A 21,855-nucleotide genomic window follows, 5' to 3' on the forward strand; every position below is an offset into this window, starting at 1 on the left:
AAAAATTATTTTAATATATTTTTAAATAAAAATTATTTTAAAAAATAATTATTACTATATTTTCAAACACCGTTTAATATATTTCTGGAAGTGAAGTAAGGGATTCTTCTTCTTCTTTTTTGGAAGTGTTGCCCGATTGTGTTTGCTTTGTGATAATTTCAGCTATCCCTCAAATCCAAAATGGACAAGAAATAACAAGGATTCATAGGTTTAATTAAACATAATATAAAAATTATGTTTTGTCTAAGAAATTTTACTGTGATTTTGATTTGTGGACTGGTGACTACAAGACATGAAAGTGATAAGCAATAATAACTTCCATGTATTAAAAATTAATAATAATCTCTCTTGCCATATGTGTAAATAAGAAAAATAAGATTTTATATCATTAATAAATCTTTTGGAATTAATGTTATATATTACCATTATGAAATTTATACACAACTAGCACATGTTGCAACATCATTTAGTAAAACAATTTAACAACAAAATCCTTTAATATCTCTATAGTTACTCCTAATTTAATAAATATATTGTATATCTTGTTAATAACATAAAATCATAAGAGAAAGATAAGTTTTTTAATAATTATTATGTTTTTTTATTAATAATATGATGCTATTATTACATTGATAATACAGTTAAAAATACTAATCTAGGTATCGGAATCGGCCTGGCTCCGCCTTGCATCCCCGGGCAGGAATATTTTTAAAAAAGAAAAGCTACACGTAAACTTCTACTCCTATCGCCTTTGGAAATTGAAGAGCTTGATGGAAATGGCGAAAGTTATTGCAAAAAGGACTGTAAACCCAAGAATCACAGCTGCAACAACGCCAAGAAAATCATGTTTGAAATCCAAATAAGTTGTCACGAAGTGATCCACTGTTTCACCAGTTTCAAGTCTATCCTTCATATCTCCAAACTGGGAGGCAACCAGTCCATACAGAGTCCAAAAGACTGGACATATCCAAGAGTACCATCGCCACCACACAGGCATCCGCTGTTGCAAGCCAGGTAGAGGAACGAAACAAGAAAGCATATAAAGCCATGAAAATAAGAGACGTAACACTTCAAAAGAAATGTGCAGAACAAGAACTTACAGATCGTGGGATTACGAATCCTGAAAATACATTCCAGATTCCATAAAATGCAGCAGAAATTACGGACGCAATTTGGTGATTTGGTGACACGGCCACGGCCATCATGCCATAGAAGGTGAAATACAGTAGCGTGAAGTACATGAAATACAGATACCAGAAGAACTTTGAGATGGTCCATCCGAATCCAATCATTGAATAGACTATAACACCATATGCTACAGCTTGGACAAAAACATATGGAAGCTCAATGAGAACCTGCGAGGAGATCGAATATTGTAGACGGTTACATGGAGCTCTACATATATAGCATGTAATATATCAAAAACTGATACCTGTGCAAAGGCATACGGCAAGGCAGAGTACATTCCAGCAGCTCTTTCTCTGTAAAAGACAGTTCTCTCAACAGCTACCACAGGCTGAACAGACGCGGCATTTTGGACACCAAGAAAGAGAACAGCGGTATACATTGAACCCATTGCATTAAAAAGATCTTGTCGCTTTGTTCTACATTTTTTTCATATGACATTTAAAGTCAGACAACACATTAGAAGGCATATGGATACTATCCCAGTTTAAACTTCTACCTTGTTTTTATCACTGAGTGATGACTTACATTTTGGAGCCAATATCCCAAAACATTGTTCCAAAGATCAAGCCTATGACTGTTGTAGAGAGAAATCTGACAGCAGTGTATGGAGGGTTGCGCCAGTACGACCAGTGCTGTTTCCATAAGCAAGCCAAACACTGGGTGAAAAATGATCGCGAATATTGAGTAGAGAAATAGAGGTCCTTCGAACCAGGAGCAGGAGTGCTCAAATCCTTTATGAGAGCTCTGTTTCTCCTGAAACATATGCCATGCATCAGCAATTAATCCAGTATGAAGCTCATCTCGATATCCTTTGATAAGCAAGTTACTCGTCCCTTATTAAAACAAATTGGAGTCGAACGTAGAGTTTTTTTCTTGATTAACATGACAATAGTAATAGGTAGTTCTATAAATAAATAAACTTTACCTAAACAGTTCTGAATTTCTATATATTTCAGCAAAATCAACCCCCAGAGCTAATTCTTCTGCTGTACTGGACACTTCCAACATCCAAGTTGCCGGATTGTAACCATCTTTGATTTTGTTGACTCCTTCAATTCCCTAGATTTAAGCAATACAACAATAGCCAGAAAAAATGACTAAGAGTTTGATATTACATGGCTGCCAGATTTTGGTAGTCCAAAGTAGCATACCTCAAAATACTTGATCAGATGGCAAGAAAGTCGACCCAGTGGCCCCACGTATATCTCTTGTCCTCCTCTCTTCAGTAGAAACAACTGCAGTTCCATGTTAAAAACATCAAACGTGACATTAATATATGAAGAACAATCCACGATCATCTCTAACTCTGATAATCAGCTTAATTTTTTTCACCTCATCAAAAGCTTCAAATATGTCAATGCTCGGTTGATGGATGGTGCAGACAACTGTTCTTCCTGTGTCCACTGTGTTCCTAACTGTTCTCATAACAATAGCAGCTGCTCTTGCATCAAGCCCTGAAGTTGGTTCATCCATAAAAATAATTGAGGGGTTTGCCACTAGCTCAACTGCAATGGTTAGTCGCTTCCGTTGCTCAGTTGACAGGCCATCTACACCAGGCAATCCAACTAAAGCTTGCCTCAATGGATTCAGTTCTACAAGCTCCATGACCTCCTCAACGAACATCTGCATCCAATAGGAATACACTGAAATTAAACTGGGTTGAATGATCTGGCATGTTCAGGGAATAATCTTAGACTTACAAAACTTGGAAAAGCCTTTTAGTTCATAATTTCTGTTATGCATTATATAATTCTCAAGTAGACTGGAACCATTCAAGAAAGAATAAAAGCTTATCATAACATGACTGTAGTTGAACCAAGCCCAGTTGAATAACGATACATTGTTAGTTCATGTAATTTATTAAGAGGTCTAAATTGCAAACGTCAAATAACTTAAAGAAAGACTGCCTGAAACATGAGTAGCAAATACCTACTTTTCTAGTTTCAATGTCAACTTCAGCGGGAAGACGAAGCCAAGCTGAGTAGTGCAAGGACTCATAGACAGTAATATGTGGTGAGTGGATGTCATTTTGCTCACAGTATCCAGATATTCTAGCAAATGTTTCTTGCTTCTTCGGATACCCTGAAATTGTGATGTTCCCCTCAATATATCCACCAGTTTTCCTACCAGCAAGAACATCCATCATTGTGGTTTTACCAGCACCACTGATGCCCATTAAAGCTGTGAGAACACCTGGCCTAAATGCGCCACTCACACCCTTCAACAGTACCAATTTATCTTCATGAACACCATGACTTTTCATTTCCTGCAGAGTCAGTTAGAATAAGTAGTCGTTCTTCCAGGTTGTATCAGATGGAAAGAGACTAATATACCGTTTTTTTTCCCCTTTGAAACTTTGTTTTACCTGTGGCATGTCAACTGAGTACATCACTTTATCAAACGTTATAGAATGTGGTTCGAATGGAATAATGACCCCCTTTTGTTTGTTACGTGTGAACCTTGATGACTTGCTTCTTCCAATTTCATCTATGCTCTCTGCATATTAGTTAAAATCACTGACCCTCAAGAGACATAGAATTAGATGATGCAAATGAAGAAACAATCTGAACGAGCATTCCTACCTGCACTAGTGTGGAGGCTAGAGTTAATTCCAGGTTTCATTAAATGAATGGCTTCTCCTATTCTACCAACGTTGATGCTTTGAGGTTCTTCCGATATACCAGCCTGTTGTGGCTTTCCTAATGCTGAAAATGTTGTTTACAGAAAATAAGAACATAATCATTGAATTCTGAAAAAGCACAAAATTCAAAGAGGTAAGAAAGCATACGGTTGAGAAAAGCGAGAGCCAAAATGTACAAGAGGTTATATAGTAGAATGAATCCAAACAATGCTGCTACCGCTAACCAATACCAATATGCTTCTGTGAAGAACCCACGAGACTTCAAAACTTCAATTCCCAATGGCTCCATTGAGTTTGGAAGAACCTTTGATATTAAAGTATTCTTGAGTTAGCAATCATAAAGGAGAAAGCATAGAATATAGAAATGTACTGTTCAAAGTTTACGTGGTTCCAACTCTTTCCAAGAAACTCGTTCACGACAACTGCATTCTGCGCATACATCATAGGTGATGTCCAGAAGCCCCAAATCCACCATTTCTTTATGTCATCTGTTTACATTGAAAAAGAAAAGAGAATAGCATTTATTGTGGCCCTAGCTTTAATATAAATATCAATCTCTAAATCAGACTTATTTCATTAATTATACCTCGTGACAAGACAAAGCCACCCAAAACAAACAGCAAGAGCAGTACAAATGACCCGAAGGTGTTAGCAACAACCATGTTCCTGCCAACAGCAGCAATGGTTCGGAATAATCCAGAAGCCATCTGATTTGTTAATAAGAGCACGAGGTAATGCTTAAACAACCTACAAAAATATATAAAACAGTCACCTTAGACATAACCTATCAAGGGACAACTTTTAATGAAGCATCCCAAATTTACTGTGTTTTTCAATTTTTATACCTTCCTACATTTGGATCAAATCCAATGACAAAATACGTAATGAAAACCATAATAGCAACCTCGATGAAAGTGATAGGGATTTTTAGGATCCATGTAGGAAGAGCATATATCCAAGCAGGAAAGAATAGAAGGTCCCTTTGCTTGTAGAACACAGGAAGCTTTGCTAGGGTCATAGAAATCTCAGCCATACCATTAAACATGATCACAACCACAATGAAGAACATAGCGCCCACATAAATTCCTCCATCGGTTACCGAGTCTCGGTGCATTTCAGTCCGTAGAAAGAGTGTCATCGCAATCACTGCGATTATTGTCAGCTAATAGAAGAAAAGTAGACAGTAAATCATATCGTATATGAAACTCATGAAAAAAAAAAAGACTAACAGAAGTTAATACCCACTTGAATGAACTTGAAGGCGTAGACGAATGAGTTCCTTTTCATGAGTAAGAATTCTCTTGAGAAAGAAGATTTGCATAGCTCTCTCTTAGTAACTCCGTATTTCTTGGTAGTCAAAGCAGCTGGGTGGTTCTTGCTCTTATCAAATGGAACTGCAAGCTCATTGCCAAGTCTCTTTCCTTCATGAAACGAATGGAATGCCTCGGAAAATTCTTTGACTGTGACAAATCTGTATGGCACATCTCCACGTGCCCAATACTGCATCTGATCTTTCCTTGATGTCACCTGCATTGTTTTCATTATTCATGGAGATTAAATGCAACATAGCTCAAAATTACAAGTAGGTCCACTCATATAATATTGAGAGCGAGAGAGACAAGCCAATTGTATGCTTACTTCTTGCAAGAAGTCTGCCACACCTTTCCTTGCAGGACACTTGAAGCCCATATATTCAAAAAACCTGAGGACATGCTCACGAGGTCCCTGATACACTATCTCGCCATCTGAGAGAAGAATAATGTCATCAAAGAGATCATAAGTCTCTGGCGCTGGCTGGAGGAGAGAGATGAGAGCAGTTCCCTCAAGAATTTGGACATATTGCTTGATGGAGTTCACAATCTGGTACGTTGTTGAGCTATCCAATCCAGTAGATATCTCATCCATAAACAGTGCCTTTGCTGGTCCAACCAGCATCTCACCTATAATTTCAATGTTGAATTCACTCGAATAGATGTGCAAAAGAAGATAGATATTCTTTCATTTTGACAATTGATAAATAAAGTCTGTTACCTGTGGTAACACGCTTCTTTTGTCCTCCAGAAATACCCCGCAGCATTTCATCCCCGACCAATGTATCAGCGCAGACTTCCAGTCCTAAAACCTTTAAATTCAAGATCAAAGTTATTGGAGGATAACGCTCTGGTTCTTCAAGAACCTTTACAATATTACCTTCAGAATGTAATCTATCACCACACTTTCCTCCTGACCTTCTGCCGCTGCAGCCTGCAATTACAGAAATCACAAACCATAAAAAGTAAGCAAAATACATGCAATTTCTAATTCTGGCTTTGTAACTTTTTGTGATGAATCCTAGTTTAACTTCCAAGAACTAATTTATAGTCAACTATATAAATTATCAGTAAAAAGAGAACCCTTGGAAAGATTAAACACCAATGTACATAGAATATTGTTTCCACTTTCAGCCAACAGAGAGTACCTGTCTGTTTTCTTAGCTCTAAAACTAGAAAAACGTTTTTCTTAGATCTACGCACTGTAACAAGAAAATGGATACATTATTGTTCTTATTCCAAATAAGGCGTGCATGGTGTTTCTCCCCACCTAAAATTAATTTCACAAATTTGATGGCTTCCTCTCTCACCTTCATGAAGACATCAATATCAGGATCAGGTTTGATCCCCGCTTCTTTCTCTCTTCTCGATAATTCTGCTAACATATCTGCAAATTGTGAAAGTGAAAACTGTTCATGCTTAGATGATTTATAGATGACAAGACTGTTATGTAAAGAAAAGGTACTGGTTCATTAAGCTTACCATAACGGCTTCCAACCCCTTGGCATCTTGCAGAAAAGGCCAAGGTTTCCCTTACAGTCATTTCTCCTATATGGAGATCGTGTTGACTGATATAGGCAGCAGTTCTTTGCGGTACAAACTCATCCATTTCATGACCATTATAAGTCACCCTCCCTGAAATCTGCAGGAAGATTTAACTTCTCAAACTGAAGGCAGGATTGAAGAGTGGATTAGAAAATCTCTAGAATTGACAGCGCACAACGATTCAAGTCAAAATTATGCATCATCATCACCTTTAGAGCATGATCAAGCTTTCCAGCCAAAGCTAACAAAAGCGTTGTCTTTCCGGAATTTGGAGGGCCCAAAAGCAATGTCATTCTGTAGTAGATAACAAAAACATTAGATCAGAAGAGAAATGGAAACATCATAAGGTCTGTCATTCTGTAGTAGATACCAAAAACATTAGATCAGAAGAGAAATGGAAACATCATAAGGTCTGAACAGTCAAATTCAGCACATGATCATTGTACCTCGATGGCTTGATGATACCGCTAACATCCTTAAGGATCCACATATGTTTCTTTCTACTAGAAAGAATATGGAGATAGTTCAAGACACCCTTTAAATAAAAATGAACTAATACATGTTAGAAGAAGCTGGTACCAGAAATGAATGAAAGAACAAATTGCAATAATAACTAGTGATCTATACGGACTGGTTCTTACCTCCATCATGTTAACAGAGTAGTTAAAGAACGTAGGCAATGCTCTACTTCCTACATAGGCTTCTGCTTCAACATTTAGATGCTCGAATCGAACTTCAATAGTGGGAACATGAATTCTAACTCTAATATAACCAACAAACAAGTACTTCCATTATCTAAAAATTTATCAGTAAGAGAGACAGTGCACATGGCTGCAAAAACTTCAAAAATCAGAACATAGTTCCTCTGTATATCTGCTAATTAATCAACTGGCTATCTACTGAATAGTTAGAATCATTGGAGGGCATCACCCCATCTTTTCTTCAGAAATAAAAATCACTAGACATCAACTACCGTTTTACAGGTTTGTAATTACCAACTGGATTGGTTAAGTTACTGATTTCTAAATTTTTTTATTTTATTTTTTTGGCAACAAGAATTTAGCCATTTCTCAAGAAATGAAAATCGAAACCAGGAAAAAGAAAACTAAAAATGACACGAATTGTCCCAATGATTTATATGTTGTCTTGGCATGTAAGAAAATCAAAAGAAAAAACATAAATTTAATTACCTATCAATGCGGTTGTTGTCTTGACATGTAAAAATCAAAAGTAAAAAACATTAATCTAATTACCTATCAATACGGTTCTTGAGCTTTAACAAGAACTTCTCATTATCCTCTTCTGCTACATTGACCAACCTCTCCACCAAATTCTTCCTTTCTTGGAACCCAAGATTCTGCACCTCCACTTCACTAGCTTCACCTGTGGACGTGGTTAATATACCTTTCCTCAAACGATCATAGGTTGGTAGTTTCTCTAATGCCGCCCATTTTAAAGCCTCTTCATCGTCGTCTTGTCCTTGAAAAGACTGTGAAAAAGCTTGATGATCTGCAGCTGCATTGTTACTAAATATTCCTGAAGAGTTTCCTCTTCTTCCACCGCTATCGGCTCTGTAAAGATAACCACTTTCCATTGACAAAGTCACAAAGAGCAGCTGTAATTTTTAAATTACGTTGCTCAATACATACTTTGAGAAGAAGAGGAAAAGGAGGTGTTTAAGCTTTAAACAATTGTAGCTAGAGGAGAAGGTGTTTAAGCTTTAAACAATTGTAGCTAAGCATAGGTGGTAGGGATGAGGGAGTAGAGTACTCCTGCATCATTTCCCTGTTTATAAAGCCTTCTTTTCTCAGTATGATTTCTTTGCATTGACATGACGAGGAACAAAACGATAAAGAGAAGTTAATGCAGTGCTGTAAGACGTTGAAAAGGGCAATCATCTAAAACTTTCATGTGGACGTAAAATAACGTGAAAGAATTGAGAGGCGAAATACGTACCTTTCGTCATAAATAAATGCCACCTTACACTATTCCAATGAAAATGTCTCGCAACCAAAAATATAATAATAATAATAATTTTATTTTAACAAAACACTAAACGAGATCGTCCTTTCATGTCTATTGTCTCAAAAAATATTTATTTTAGTTTAACGAAACACTAAACGAGATCGTCCTTTCATTTCTATTGTCTCAAAAAATATTTATTTTAGTAATATTTTTTTAATTTTTATGTTTACTTTTCAACATCTTATTTATTAAGAATTACAATTTATTATTTATTTTAGTTTTTTTTATATTAGGTTATTCTAACCTTATAATTTATGTTAAGAATTTACCAGGTTAATTTGGTTTATTTTTTATTTTTTAATATTTAATTTGTTATAAATTGATTTTCATGATTTCTTTTGATTTATTTTTTATGAAGTTGTACAATTCTCATGATTTAGGTCATGAATTTAGTGGATTAACCCAAATGACTCAAATTTTTTTTTTTAATTTTACCATTTAATGTTTATTGATTGGGAATTAAACTTTCTGATTTATTTAGTTTGTTTTCTATAAGATTATCTCGGCATTATACCCTAAGTTACAAGTTTAATATATTAACTTAGGTTTACTAAGGTTATTTTTTTAATTATTTTTTTAAAATCACTTTCATCCTTTAACATTGAGTTTCGTGGGAATTATCCTTCATAATTACTTTTGGTTTTATAAGGTTATTACAGCCTCATAATATGGGTTTTGTAGGTTAACCCCGGTTAACTTAGGTTATTTTTTTATTTTTTTTCTATAAAGTTATATTAATCTCATTATCCATGTTATGAATTTAGCAAGTTGACTAATTAGTCTCATGATCCATGTTATGAATTTAGCAAGTTGACTATAAATTAACATGAGTTAATTTAGATTATTTTTTCAATTACTTACTTCAACATTAGATTGATTGAGAATTGAGTTTTATAATTTGTTTTGATTTACATGAGATTATTTCAATCTCATTACTCAAGGTAAAGATTTGATAAATTAACATAAGTTACTCAAATTATTTTTTTAATCACTTCCTTTAACATTGAATTGATTAGAAATTATGTTTTATAATTTGTTTTAATTTTTTTTTAAGGTTATCATAGTCTCATAATCATGCTAAAGATTTAATAGGTTAAACCCATGTCGATTCGATATTTTTTTTTTATCATCCATGTTATATTTTAACATGTCAAGTCGACTGGATCACATAATATTAACTTCCATAGTTTAATTTTTTTCTTCAAGAAAAAAACATTAGCAATGCTTTAATAATTTTTTATGTTTAAAAGAAAATCAATTCAATCCATAGCATAACACAAACAAATAATATAGTAATAATACTAATAAAATTTAGTTGACATTTGATGGGTGTTTTTATTTTCCAGCATAATTTGAAAAATGTTTTAACAAATTAACACTGATCAAAAAAATTGAAAATAGCATATAGTTTGATAAAAATTATAATTTGAGAGAAAAAAATTAAAAAATAAAATAAAACTTTGGAGCCTCATCAAAGCGTCAATAATAACAATTTTAATATTATTGGAATAGTTCAATGAAATGAATTCATAAATATCAAAGCTACTAAAAATAGTTAGCTTAAGCCACACATGTTATCCAAGGGCGAGTCCACTCGCAACCTTTGGGTAGGGAAGGTGCCTCATGTTGGCTGTTTTTGATAACTTTTCTTAATGTTTGTTGATTGGTTTTATTAAGTTTTTTTTATTGTTATCAAATATGTTATTATGAGAGTTTTAGTATAATTTCAAGGATTATTTTTTTATTATTTTCACTCTTATCTCTCATATAAATAAATAAATGAATAAAAACCACACTTGAAGTGTGATTTTTTTATCTATTTTCCAAAAATAAAATCATCTTTCCATGTTTTTGAAAAAATGTGTGCTATTAGATCAAAGATGAGGGATATTGGATACCCTTAGCTGACATTGAGTCAAGATGGAAATAATGAATTTATTTATTTATTTATTTATTTATTTTTAATTTTTATTTATTGCAACTCCCTAATGTACACTTATCCCGGCGGTCATGCACAGAACATCTAAATTCACCTCAAGATAAGGCAAAAAATAAATACATTGATAATCTTCTAATGAGTAGATAATACAATATACATAAACAGTTGAGAAGAAAGATTTGTTCAATAATCCATCTCTCTTGTAGTCGCATTCGGTTTGTTGGAGGTTGAATCAATGCATTTTGTTGTCTTTACAACATAAAGGAATTGTAAGACCCAGAAAAAGTAAACCAGCAATTCTCTCTACAATTTCAGAAAATAATTATTCTCCATGAAAGAAGAATTTATCGTTGAAGTTGGCTGGAAGTGATGGAGAATATTAAGGTGGTGTTTACATTGATATAGCAGTTATTTTTTAAAGATTTTTGTATTTGAAAATATAATAAAATAATATATTTTTTATTTTTTATTTTTTATAATTTATTTTCGATATGAACACATTAAAATAATTTAAAAATATAAAAAAAAATATAAAAATTTAAAATTTTTAAAAAGCATCACTAAACCAGAAAAACAAACAAGTTCTAAATTAATAAAACCGTAAAAAAACTTTATAAAAACATATTTTTCTTAGTTAATGAGTTTTTAGACTTGTTTCCATCTACAAAACAAGTGTTTTATGAAAACAAAGTACACTCTAATATTCAAATCAATATTTGAGTTTGTTTCATAGAGTGACATGCATCAAGAAAATTAAGATGATAAAATATATATGTGTGTGTATAAAGAAGAGATACTAAATATAAATATAGTGTTATTCGAATCAAATTTTTTTTTTTTAATTTAGGAATATATAGTCTTGGAAAATATTCGTAGCTCATAAAAAATATGATAGTTTTCTTTCTTCGTAATTTTCAACGTCATAGCTTGTACATGTCTCAAAAGAAGAAACAGAGAGAAGGGTGGTTTAATTAGGTCATGGCCTCACCGAGCTTCTTCATATTATGATTATTTATTATCAAGAAGCTACAATGACTAATCAAGAAATATAATAATAGTATTTTAAGGCAATGAAATCCAAGCTATTAAAGATTTCATATTTTCAAATATAATAAGAACGAGAGATTAATCTTATTAAGCAATCCAAAAACTTGAAGAAAAAAGAAACGAGTAGATGAGGAGTTGCATGCTTTACGGGGGTTATGGGCAAGAAATTTAAGATTAATGCAGAATTAATTAATTTCTAACACAAATCCTATGTTAAGATAAATATGAATCGTATTAATTAACAAGAGATTTGACATTTTTTAAGGATTTATTTTTTCTTTGAAGAAATTAATAAAAGTGTGTGTGTGACCTTTGACAATGAAAATCCCCTATCAAGTGGTTCATCCTTTGCCACGCCCCCAACTACTCAATTAATTGCCATTAAATGGCCGGCCCGTCACTCTGCGAGCTACACTAGTTTATAGTATTTATCTGAGTTTGGTTGAAATTGAATATGCTGTCCAGGGGGCCGAATAATATTTTTTTTAATATGAAAAAAGTGATAGGTTAAAAAATTTCAACCTACTAGTTATTGGTTAAAAAAACAGGGAAAACCTCTGATATAATTTTTAAAAATCACATCTTGTGAAATTTTTTATTTAAATTCAATGAAAAAATATAATTTTTAATCAGTTTAATTCTAGAAAATAAGACAAATAGAAAAATAATCATAAAAAAACTACAAAAGCAACAAAAAGAATAATGATAAAATTGATAGAAAAAATTTAAGGAGGATGCAATTTAATGAAAAAAAATACTAAGGAGGATGCAATTTAATGAAAAAAATAAAAAATAATCATAACTATAATAAATATTAATTAAAAAAATAAGGATCAAGTTTTAAAGATTAAAAAAATTATAAAAGGTAAAATTAAAAAAATTTGTAAAAACTAAGTAAACCAAGACTGTTCAAATATTAAAAAAAGCTCACAACAAATGAAACTCTGGATCTGGATTCTATTAAAAAGTTTATTATAAGTCAATTAAAAAATATAAATTTAAAAAACTTGTCAAAGAAAAAAAAACAAAAAAAAAGATAGCAAAAAAAAGCCTAAAGTGAACCTAGCAGCCAACTTAGATCAACAAATCAAACACATGACCTATGACATAAAATTGAGATATCCATATAAATAGAAAAGCAAAAAACACACTAGAAAAAAATATTAAAAAAATACTTTAAAAGAACAGAAGCTAACTTGGGCTAATCCTTTAGATTTATTATACAGGTCATGAGACTAGGGTGACCCCATTAAAAATAAACATGAAAAAACAAAGAAGCAAGATTCATAATCAAACAAACATTGAGAGATGAAATTAAAAGAAAAAATCAATAAAAAATAGCAATTAAAAGAATTAGGATTAAATTCAATATAAAAATTAAATGTCTACAGAAAAATCAAATTAAATTAAATGTTCAGGGATATAATTGTACAAAACAAATCCATTAAGAAAATGATTAAAAAATTGAAATTAAAAAGATTAGGATCAAATTTAACATAAAAATTAAATGAAAATAAATATTTAGGGGTGGAATCAGAAAAAAAATCAATCAAAAAAATATTTCAAAACAAAATAAATAGAAATTAAAAGCATGAGACACATTTAAAAATAAATTAAAAAAATCAAATGATAAGTGGTGAAATCAAAAATAAAATCCAACCAGAAACAATCAATGTAAATAAAATAATTACAAATAAAAAAATAGGGACTAAATAAAAAAATAAAAGGATGAGAAATTTCAAGCCAAACTATGTTGAATCACCATGCACGCTTTATTTACAGAGAAAAACAGACGTCAAGATAAAACAAATTATGTGGTGAAATCATGGTTATAACTGTCAGAGTCAGCCACACATGCTCTTATTGTAAAGGTTGACGTGATGTAATGGCTAACGCGCTGACCCTTTTATAATTTTTTTATTTTATTTTTTTGTGTAAAAATAAAAAATACTTTTAAAACTAAACAATATTAACAAACAAAACATGATAATCAATGTAAATAAAACAATTACAAATAAAAAAATAGTGACTAAATAAAAAAAATAAAAGGCTGGTATGAATTTTTGCATGCTTAACATGCAATCTCAAAAAAAAAAAGAGAAGGAAAAAAAAAAAGAAATTTCAAGCCAAACTATGTCGAATCACCATGCACGTTTTATTTATAGAGGAAAACAGACGTCAAGATAAAACAAATTATGTGGCGAAATCATAGTTATAACTGTCAGAGTCAGCCACACATACTCTTATTGTAAAGGTTGACATGATGTAATAGCTAACGTGCTGGACCCTTTTATAGTTTTTTTATTTTATTTTTTTGTGCAAAAATAAAAAATACTTTTAGAACTAAACAATATTAACAAACAAAACATGATGAAATTACAACTAAATTCTTGAATTCAAGGCTAAAATATTCTAATTGTAAAGGTAATGAAGTAATTTATTTATTCTATAAATTTCAAAAATACAAAAATACCCTTGTGTAGAAGGCATTGTATTATTTTATTAAAAGGTTACATTAGTAATTTTATTATACATTTAAAAGTCCAATTACTAGAATAACCCTATATAATTTTAAAAAGTTATTTATATCATGGTGAAAGGCTATCCTACCCCAAAGCTAAAACAAAATATTTTTAAATAAAAAATATTTTAAAAAATAATCTTTACTACATTATTATTGTCTAATCCAAAGAACTTGTTACTTATTTTTTGAATTCTCATCGTAAAACTTTAAAGATTTAATTTTTTTTTTGTTGATTTAAATAAGAATTGATTGATATACAAGTTGGTTTAAGAATATTTTTATGTAAAATAAAAATGATAATATATATATATATATGGTTTAAGAATATTTTTATGTCAAATAAAAATGATAATATATATATATATATATATATATGTATGTATAATTTTAATGAAAGTTATTCAAGTTGATATTATATGTTTATGAGATTATAATTTTAATGAAAGTTATTGAAGTTGATATTATATGTTTATGAGATTATAAAAATGATAATAGTTTAAATGATGTAAAATATATTAAATTTGATTTGATTTTTACCGCCATTTCTTAGCGTGGAATGGAATCATAGGGCGTAGAAGTCTCATGCCAGAATTCCAAGACTCATACGGCCACCGTACCAATCAAATATTTTTCATGGAAATTGTCTTCCTATCTCAAATTTTACATTTAACATTGTTGTGGAACAATGTCATTAAATTTATTCCGTTCGGAGCAAGGTGGTTGAATCAAATACTTGATGATGGGCCACTCAACAGGCTCAGATTGATGACTGACATTAATGCGCAAAGAATTTGGTGAAATTTTGGTATTGTTTCGAATTCTGGTGATAATTATTTTTTAAAATGACTTAGATTGCTAACTGATAATTATTTTTTAAATAATATTTTTTTTATTTTTAAAAATTTACTTTTAATATTAACGCATCAATATGCACTAAAAAAAACTAATTTGGAAAGATTTTTAATCATTGGCATGGTTTTTAAAGAAATTGAAGATGTTTTTTTCTATAATTAGATGCTAAAATAACTTCATTATAGAGGGTTCTTTCTTATAATTTCTGACCCATTTTCTGCACAGTGTGTTTCATTCATCGTCCTGTGAAAAGCCATTCATCCAACGAAGAAGTAGAGGATTCTGAAGGAACTTTACCTCCGCATGGCTCGGCCCTACGAGCTAGTATGATTTGAGGTTTGAACCCACCCCGTGTGCCTATCTACCCGACGAATTTACCTCAAAAGGGGAAAAAAAATCGACTAAACAATTCAGGTATTTCCGTAGCAATACCGATCACGTCTAAGGATACTCAAGTATATAATATATAGATAGATAGATTATTGAACAACCAGGAAACAGTACCGATCACGTCTAAGGATACGTATTCAAGTATATAATATATATATAGATAGATTATTGAACAACCAGGAAACATTTCACAAGTCCTGTCAGCTCAAATTCAAGATCAAAGCTTACTAAAACTTGACATTTTGGAAAGAAAGACGCATCTCATAAACTCGCAGGAAAGCCAAAAACTGGCTATTCTGATATCTCATAAACTCGCAGGAAAGCCAAAAACGAGTAACCATTTGACAAAAAGAAAACAAAGTTCAATAGAAAGTAAATCAAAACAAAACAAGGCTCTGGTCACATGATGAGAATCCTTAAATAACAACAGCTACTGTTGATGAAGTTTATAGAAACTCTCTGTTAGTTATCTATGAAAGGCTTTGGCATGTTATTCTTCTTCTTCATGTTCTGTCTCCAATTCGGTATTTCCATTGACACCAGAAGCAAGTTCAGCCTCAATTGACTTTGAAGGCAACCTCTCATAGGCTCTGGACCCCAAAGGAAGTAGCCTTCGCCGCCCAATAGTGAGAGTTTGGCTTAGCTTCTCATAATTCCACTTCTGCTGAATATAGACTGCAACTGCAAGAAAAATCGCAGTGGCAGGTATGGCAACATCCCCAAACTTGGAGTAGAAATCCATATTCGGGTTCACAAAGTCATATTCCTCCGTGAAGTAAGGATTGCGAACAGGCGACTTTATGTAATCATAGAAATGAGGGAGAAGTCTGACAACTGTGATCCCAATAAAGTAAAGTTTCCTCAGTGGCTTGCAATCGATTTGCCAAATAATATTACCTATTACTTGTGGAAGCAAGAAGAAATCCTGAGCAAGACCCACATACTCCTCTAGTTTGGTTTCCCATTCCCGGATCGTGTGGGAACGGCCTGATGAATCAAGGTATTCTACCATTTGAACAGGTATCTGGCTGGTTTTTGCAGAATGAATGATGAGCACAATTACATACCCAATCACATGTATGGTCGAGGTAGTAAGAAATACCCATTTCTCACTTGGGACACGATGTGGTTCACGGGGGCTTCTTGAAAGTAATCTGATACGAGATTTCCACACTTTCTGACAAAGCCTTAGAGTTACAAGAAATGCAACCATAACAAGAAGTTTCACCACGTAATCAATCACATTAAGCCACTGATTCTTCTCAAGGTAATAAGATGAACTTTCATAAGATTCCGATGACTTCCTCTTAAAGAGAGCTTCTGCACCAGTGATTAGCGGAAGGCTATATCCAAGAGCTTGGACACCAAGCATAACCAGAGACATGAATGGAACAGAATCCACTTCATGATTGATGTAGAATAGTTGGCTTGAAATACAAGCAATTGCAAATGAAAGAGTCAAAATCCGGAGGATCCCCTCAACCCCCCTGCGAGATAGAATTTCTTCCCTCTGCCTCCTATACATAATAGGAAGAGTTTGGAGCTTAACTGTGCTAAAATAGAGGGGATCATCTTCACTCCGTTGGCTGGAAATGGAAATCCTAGCTGTTGGGTTGACCAGCCACCGAGCTGTAGTAGGTGGATAAGACACCATTGCTTCAATTAAACAATCCAAACCCGCCTCAAGATCCATGCTTTCAAATAAGATATTCCATGAGGCCCGGACATCCCTGCAACCAGCCAGATACATCTTCCCAACAGGAGGATCATATAGGCCTTCGAGAAAAAGCACATAAAAATTGCTATAAGCCTCTCCATCAAGTGTAAGCTGAGCTGATACATTCATAAGAAGTTGTTTTTGGGTATATTGAGATTCATTATGGTAAAGAGTTTCCTCATCTCTGTACGAAACATTCCAGAATCGCCCAAACATGGGGCCAAGAGAGAGAACTTCGATCTGAAAATCAGTTGGTATTTTTGGCTGTGAACGAGGGAGTGGATCAGGAAAGGCAGCACTATGGAGAGTAAGATCCTCTGCAAGTAGAGAAAGACCAGTTATTAATGTCTCTGTTTCCTCTACTTTTGGGAAATGCAGCAATGATTTTTTTACAACAGTCTGAAAACTGAAGGGCTCATTTTTTTCCAGGATAACGCCAGCTTGTTCTATTTTTGAGTAACTGTAATATGGATGGGAATTCCTAAAATAATTCCACAACTCAGTCGGCTGCACTAGTTTTTCGAATGATAAAGGGAAGTACGAGTCATTAATTCTACTGGTGCTGGAGAAACTCCCAAAAATTATGCTCCGTTGCTTTATGGAAAATGACAAAGGAATGTACAAACAGATTCGTGAATCACAGGTACTTCCATCTGAGTCAACTAATCCAAGGCAACCGACCATGCAAAGCTGCCCGGTCGAAGATTTCCAGATTCCCTCAGCCACAACAGTCATGTTGCTCAGCCCGGATCTCATTGCCACAGCATACTGATTCTCTTGTGGAGGAATGGCTCGAAAGACAGCAGCAACTCTTGCAGAACTTGCATTTCCTTGGGCAGCTTTTTGCTCACATTTAACATTCTGCATAGCAAGCTTGACACCTTTAAAGCTCCCATTTGTGGCCTTGATCTCCTTGTCTGAAACAAATGGGCCCAATTTACTGCAATAAGCATTTGTACCACTGCATCTCCAATTTGGCACAATGGTGAAAGGCCCAGCTCCTTCTCCAGTAATTATCCCCAGAATTTCACAAAATCCAGTTCCTTTATAGATATCAATGCCACCATTCACAGAGCTATCATTATATGGGTATGGAGTACATGATTTCGAAACGAATCTTTCAGAGCCAAACTCGTATTTCACTGACTGCCCCAGTTGAGACAAAATGTGAACTTCATCGAAGTACTTAAGATTTGACTTGGAGTTTAAACTCTTCATTTCTCCCTGGATCACTCTACTTGTCAATGTAAAACTCATTGGATAACGAAGAACAAGCAGAATCTGATCATCTTGCAGAAGAGGTGGCTGGTTATAATTAGCTTTTGCCCATTCCCATGGATTGCTCGAGTCGGACTCTCTGGAAGGCAACATTGTGCTCCCCAACAAACACATCACTCTTTCACCCCCATTCTTCTTAGACTCTGTATATATCCCTTGAAATGAAATGGAAAGCTGTGTGTGACCAGACCATATCTGAAAGTGAGGGCTACCATCATATGGTTTGTCCCTGAATGAATCTAGGGTAGTGCCCATAACCAAGAACCCATACACACTAACTGATTTTTTCGATCGACGGGAACGATCAACATCCATGATCCAGAAAGAAGCTAAGTTCAGTGGGGTCTTGAAATCAGAAAAATTACTTTCTTGAATGCCTGGATCAATATATGGCAGTAGTGGGGCTTGACCCACCTCCTGCCTCCAATCCCCGTTAACGAAATAAAGATTTTCAATATTATACATTCTATCATCTTCATGTTTCAAATCAGAAGCAGAAGCTAGAAAAGGAGCACAATGCTTCTTCACTTCATCAATTCTATCATAATTATAGTTCACAGTAGATTCACTAATTGTAGACTCAAACAGAGCAGCTGGAGCTGTGGTGTATGAATTTGTGAAACCAAATATCAGCGGCAACCAACAGAAACTCCAAACAAGAACAACAACATATGCAGTATTCTTCATGATCACAGCTCTTCTGGTAAACCCAACTACACAATTGGGTCCCAAGCACAGAACTTGAATATCCCTGATGCTCAAAACACAAAAATAGTGGGAGTAAATAAAAATAGCAGTTTTGGCACACCAACCCACAAAGCTTCAATATTATACTACATAGCTCAGCAAAAAAAAAAGGAAACATCAAAAGCAACAAGGGGAATGCAGGTATACGATTTCAAGTTTATTTTTGGTGAAAACAAGGACAAAAGAAAAAAAAAAACTGTCTGGATCACTGAATCTGATTGTTGAAGGAAATTACTGACCTGAATGCAAGGATTGAGATTTGGTTCGCGGCCTTCTCTTGCAAAGGTAAGTATAAATGTCTACTTAAGCTGAATCCCAGTTGTTGGTGAAAGAAACAGGATCTTGATTTCTCGAGGTCGAGGGAAAGAGAGAAGTGAAGTTGAAGTCAAGTTAAAGCAGCGGTAGTTTTTTGGTGGAAAGTCAATCGATGGTTAGTATTTTTTTTCTTAACAATTTGTTGAGATATATAATTAATATTTCCACCCTTCCGTGATTCGCGTGTAACTTGTATCGGTTTTTAATTATTTTTTAAATATATTAAAATAATAAATTTTTATTTTTTAAAATTTATTTTTTATCAAAGCAATTAATAACATAAAAATTTAATTTAAAATTTTAAAAAATATAATTGTACTGCAAAATAAAACTTGAAAAAAAAGTTTATATTAAGAAAAATATAATAATGGAATAATATAAATAGAGATAAAGTGCGAGATATTAAGGAAAAAAATGGAGATATAAATAAAGAGAAAACAAAACAAAACAAAAAAAGGGAGTTAAAACTGTGAACTACCTTGAAAGGATCCAGCTAACACTTGAAAATAACACCTTAGGAGCCAACATGGTGACAACATTGGACTCGGACAATAGCTAAATTACAATTATCCAAGAACATACCCATTCATTTAACAAGGAAAAAGAAAGCTTTTAAGATGTTAACTTGTAGAATTTTTTAATTACATTTTAATTCTTAAATTAAAATGTTATTTTTGTGGCCCCTTGTTCATTTAATATTAAGATAATAAATTAATCATATGAGTTTTTTTATTAAAAAAAAGTTGTATACTTTTATTAAATATATAAACACTTCTTCTTTTGACATGAAAGAAAGATTCAAAAAAAATAATAAGTGAAATTATTTTTAAAAAAAAATCTATGGTCTAATAGTGATATTAATAAGTGAAATTATTTTTAAAAAAAAAAATCTATGGTCTAATAGTGATATTTTTATCAAGTACTATAATAAATATTCGGATATACTATATAAAGATTTTTCTATATTTTTTTTTGGTATTTGTGAAATCTGATTGATATATTTTTTTTTTTTACTAACTTGGATATTTTTAATTTTTTTAAAAAAATAACATTAGTATTGTTTAGGGTTCGTGACTACTTTTCCAACAAATATATGTTTTTGGAGATTGCTATGTCTAAAAATAGGTATTATTTGCCCTCTGCTTTTAATTAATTGAATGCTATTGCTGACATATGATATACTAATTTTCAATCCCATATATATATAATTTGGATTATGTTTTTGTTAGTAAAATTCCATGCCTATTTCTATTCCGTGCAATATTGGTCGTCGTAAATTGCATGCATTGTGTTGGGGTTTTTTTTTTTTGTTTTTTTTGCATTATATGTTCTTTAGGCTGGAGAGTTTGTTTAGGAAATGGAGTTATTATCGTTAATGTGACCTTAGTCACTGTTTCCTTCTTTGGCTTGGTCGCTGTGGAGGCAATGGCAGTTACCAACAATTTCATAAAAAAAGAAAAGTTTCTCTAGGGTTTTTTTTTTTATGTTCTTTAGTTTTCTCAAATATAAAGAACTGATAATTAATATAAAGTTTAGTCAATAATTTTGATGTTATATTTAAGTTTAAATTTTAATAATTATGTAATAGACACAACATTCTTAATTATTAAAATATGTGGAAGCATTATGTTTAGTTACATAAAGTTAATGACATTAATTACAATTAATCACGAAAATGTAATGATTCAACACACAAGATAATTATTATATTTAAATGATTAATTAGGATGTGATAGAAATATCTAGTTGTGTACAAGTCTAAAAAATCATTTTAAAAATAAAATAATAATCCCATTATAAAGTAATTTAAATCGCTTGACTGTTATAATCCAAGATTATAATTACATGTTGATTTATTTTTTTGGATTAACTTACATGGATAAATATTTATATTTGGCTTCATTACATGTTTTATTTAATAAGTTTGGTTGTTTATTTGTAATTGTTCAAACTTTATCTATTTTAAATTTTGATTCCTCTAGTATCTATTTTAAAGTGAAAGATACCTCAAAGTTATTAGTAAGTACTTTAATAACAAAAATATATTTTATAGAATTTAATTGCATGAAAGATGTGCATGAGTACATTATGTAGATGCAACACATAGCTACTAGACTAAAATTATTAAAGATTGAGATATGTTCGTCATTTCTAGTTCATTTTATCATTTTCTCACTCTCATCTAAATATGAACCATTCAAGATATTTTACAAGACATAGAAAAAAAATAGTCAATGAATAAACTTTTAACCACATGTGTTCAAAGAAGATGGAGGTTGAATTAATAAAGAATTGAAATGGTATATTTGGCAACTCATGGGATGAATCCATCAAAGA

General features: G+C 32.4%; 2 protein-coding genes across 2 annotated transcripts; both read right to left on the reverse strand.

Annotated features, from left to right (window-relative positions):
* Positions 1–562: 562 nt before the first annotated feature.
* LOC105116577 (pleiotropic drug resistance protein 1-like) lies at positions 563–8,378 on the reverse strand. Its single transcript, XM_011013995.1, has 24 exons — positions 7,938–8,378; positions 7,326–7,446; positions 7,131–7,219; positions 6,894–6,978; positions 6,622–6,781; positions 6,450–6,526; positions 6,020–6,073; positions 5,861–5,951; positions 5,468–5,769; positions 5,075–5,356; positions 4,675–4,991; positions 4,416–4,576; positions 4,214–4,317; positions 3,977–4,133; positions 3,771–3,893; positions 3,554–3,684; positions 3,122–3,454; positions 2,521–2,811; positions 2,340–2,423; positions 2,114–2,247; positions 1,714–1,941; positions 1,433–1,604; positions 1,101–1,355; positions 563–1,000 (listed from the first exon to the last, which is right to left on the reverse strand). The coding sequence occupies exons 1-24, from the start codon at positions 8,276–8,278 to the stop codon at positions 743–745; spliced, it is 4,350 nt and encodes a 1,449-aa protein (XP_011012297.1). The 5' UTR covers positions 8,279–8,378; the 3' UTR covers positions 563–742.
* A 7,374-nt stretch (positions 8,379–15,752) lies between these two features.
* LOC105116578 (PII, uridylyltransferase (DUF2921)) lies at positions 15,753–19,639 on the reverse strand. The gene is made up of 2 exons (XM_011013996.1): positions 19,443–19,639; positions 15,753–19,207 (listed from the first exon to the last, which is right to left on the reverse strand). Exon 2 carries the CDS (start codon positions 19,141–19,143, stop codon positions 15,952–15,954), a length of 3,192 nt encoding a protein of 1,063 aa, XP_011012298.1. The 5' UTR covers positions 19,144–19,207; positions 19,443–19,639; the 3' UTR covers positions 15,753–15,951.
* Between the last annotated feature and the right edge of the window lie 2,216 nt (positions 19,640–21,855).

Source organism: Populus euphratica, unplaced genomic scaffold (assembly GCF_000495115.2).
Source record: "Populus euphratica unplaced genomic scaffold, PopEup_1.0 scaffold985.1, whole genome shotgun sequence".
In the NCBI taxonomy this organism is placed as follows: Eukaryota; Viridiplantae; Streptophyta; class Magnoliopsida; order Malpighiales; family Salicaceae; genus Populus; species Populus euphratica.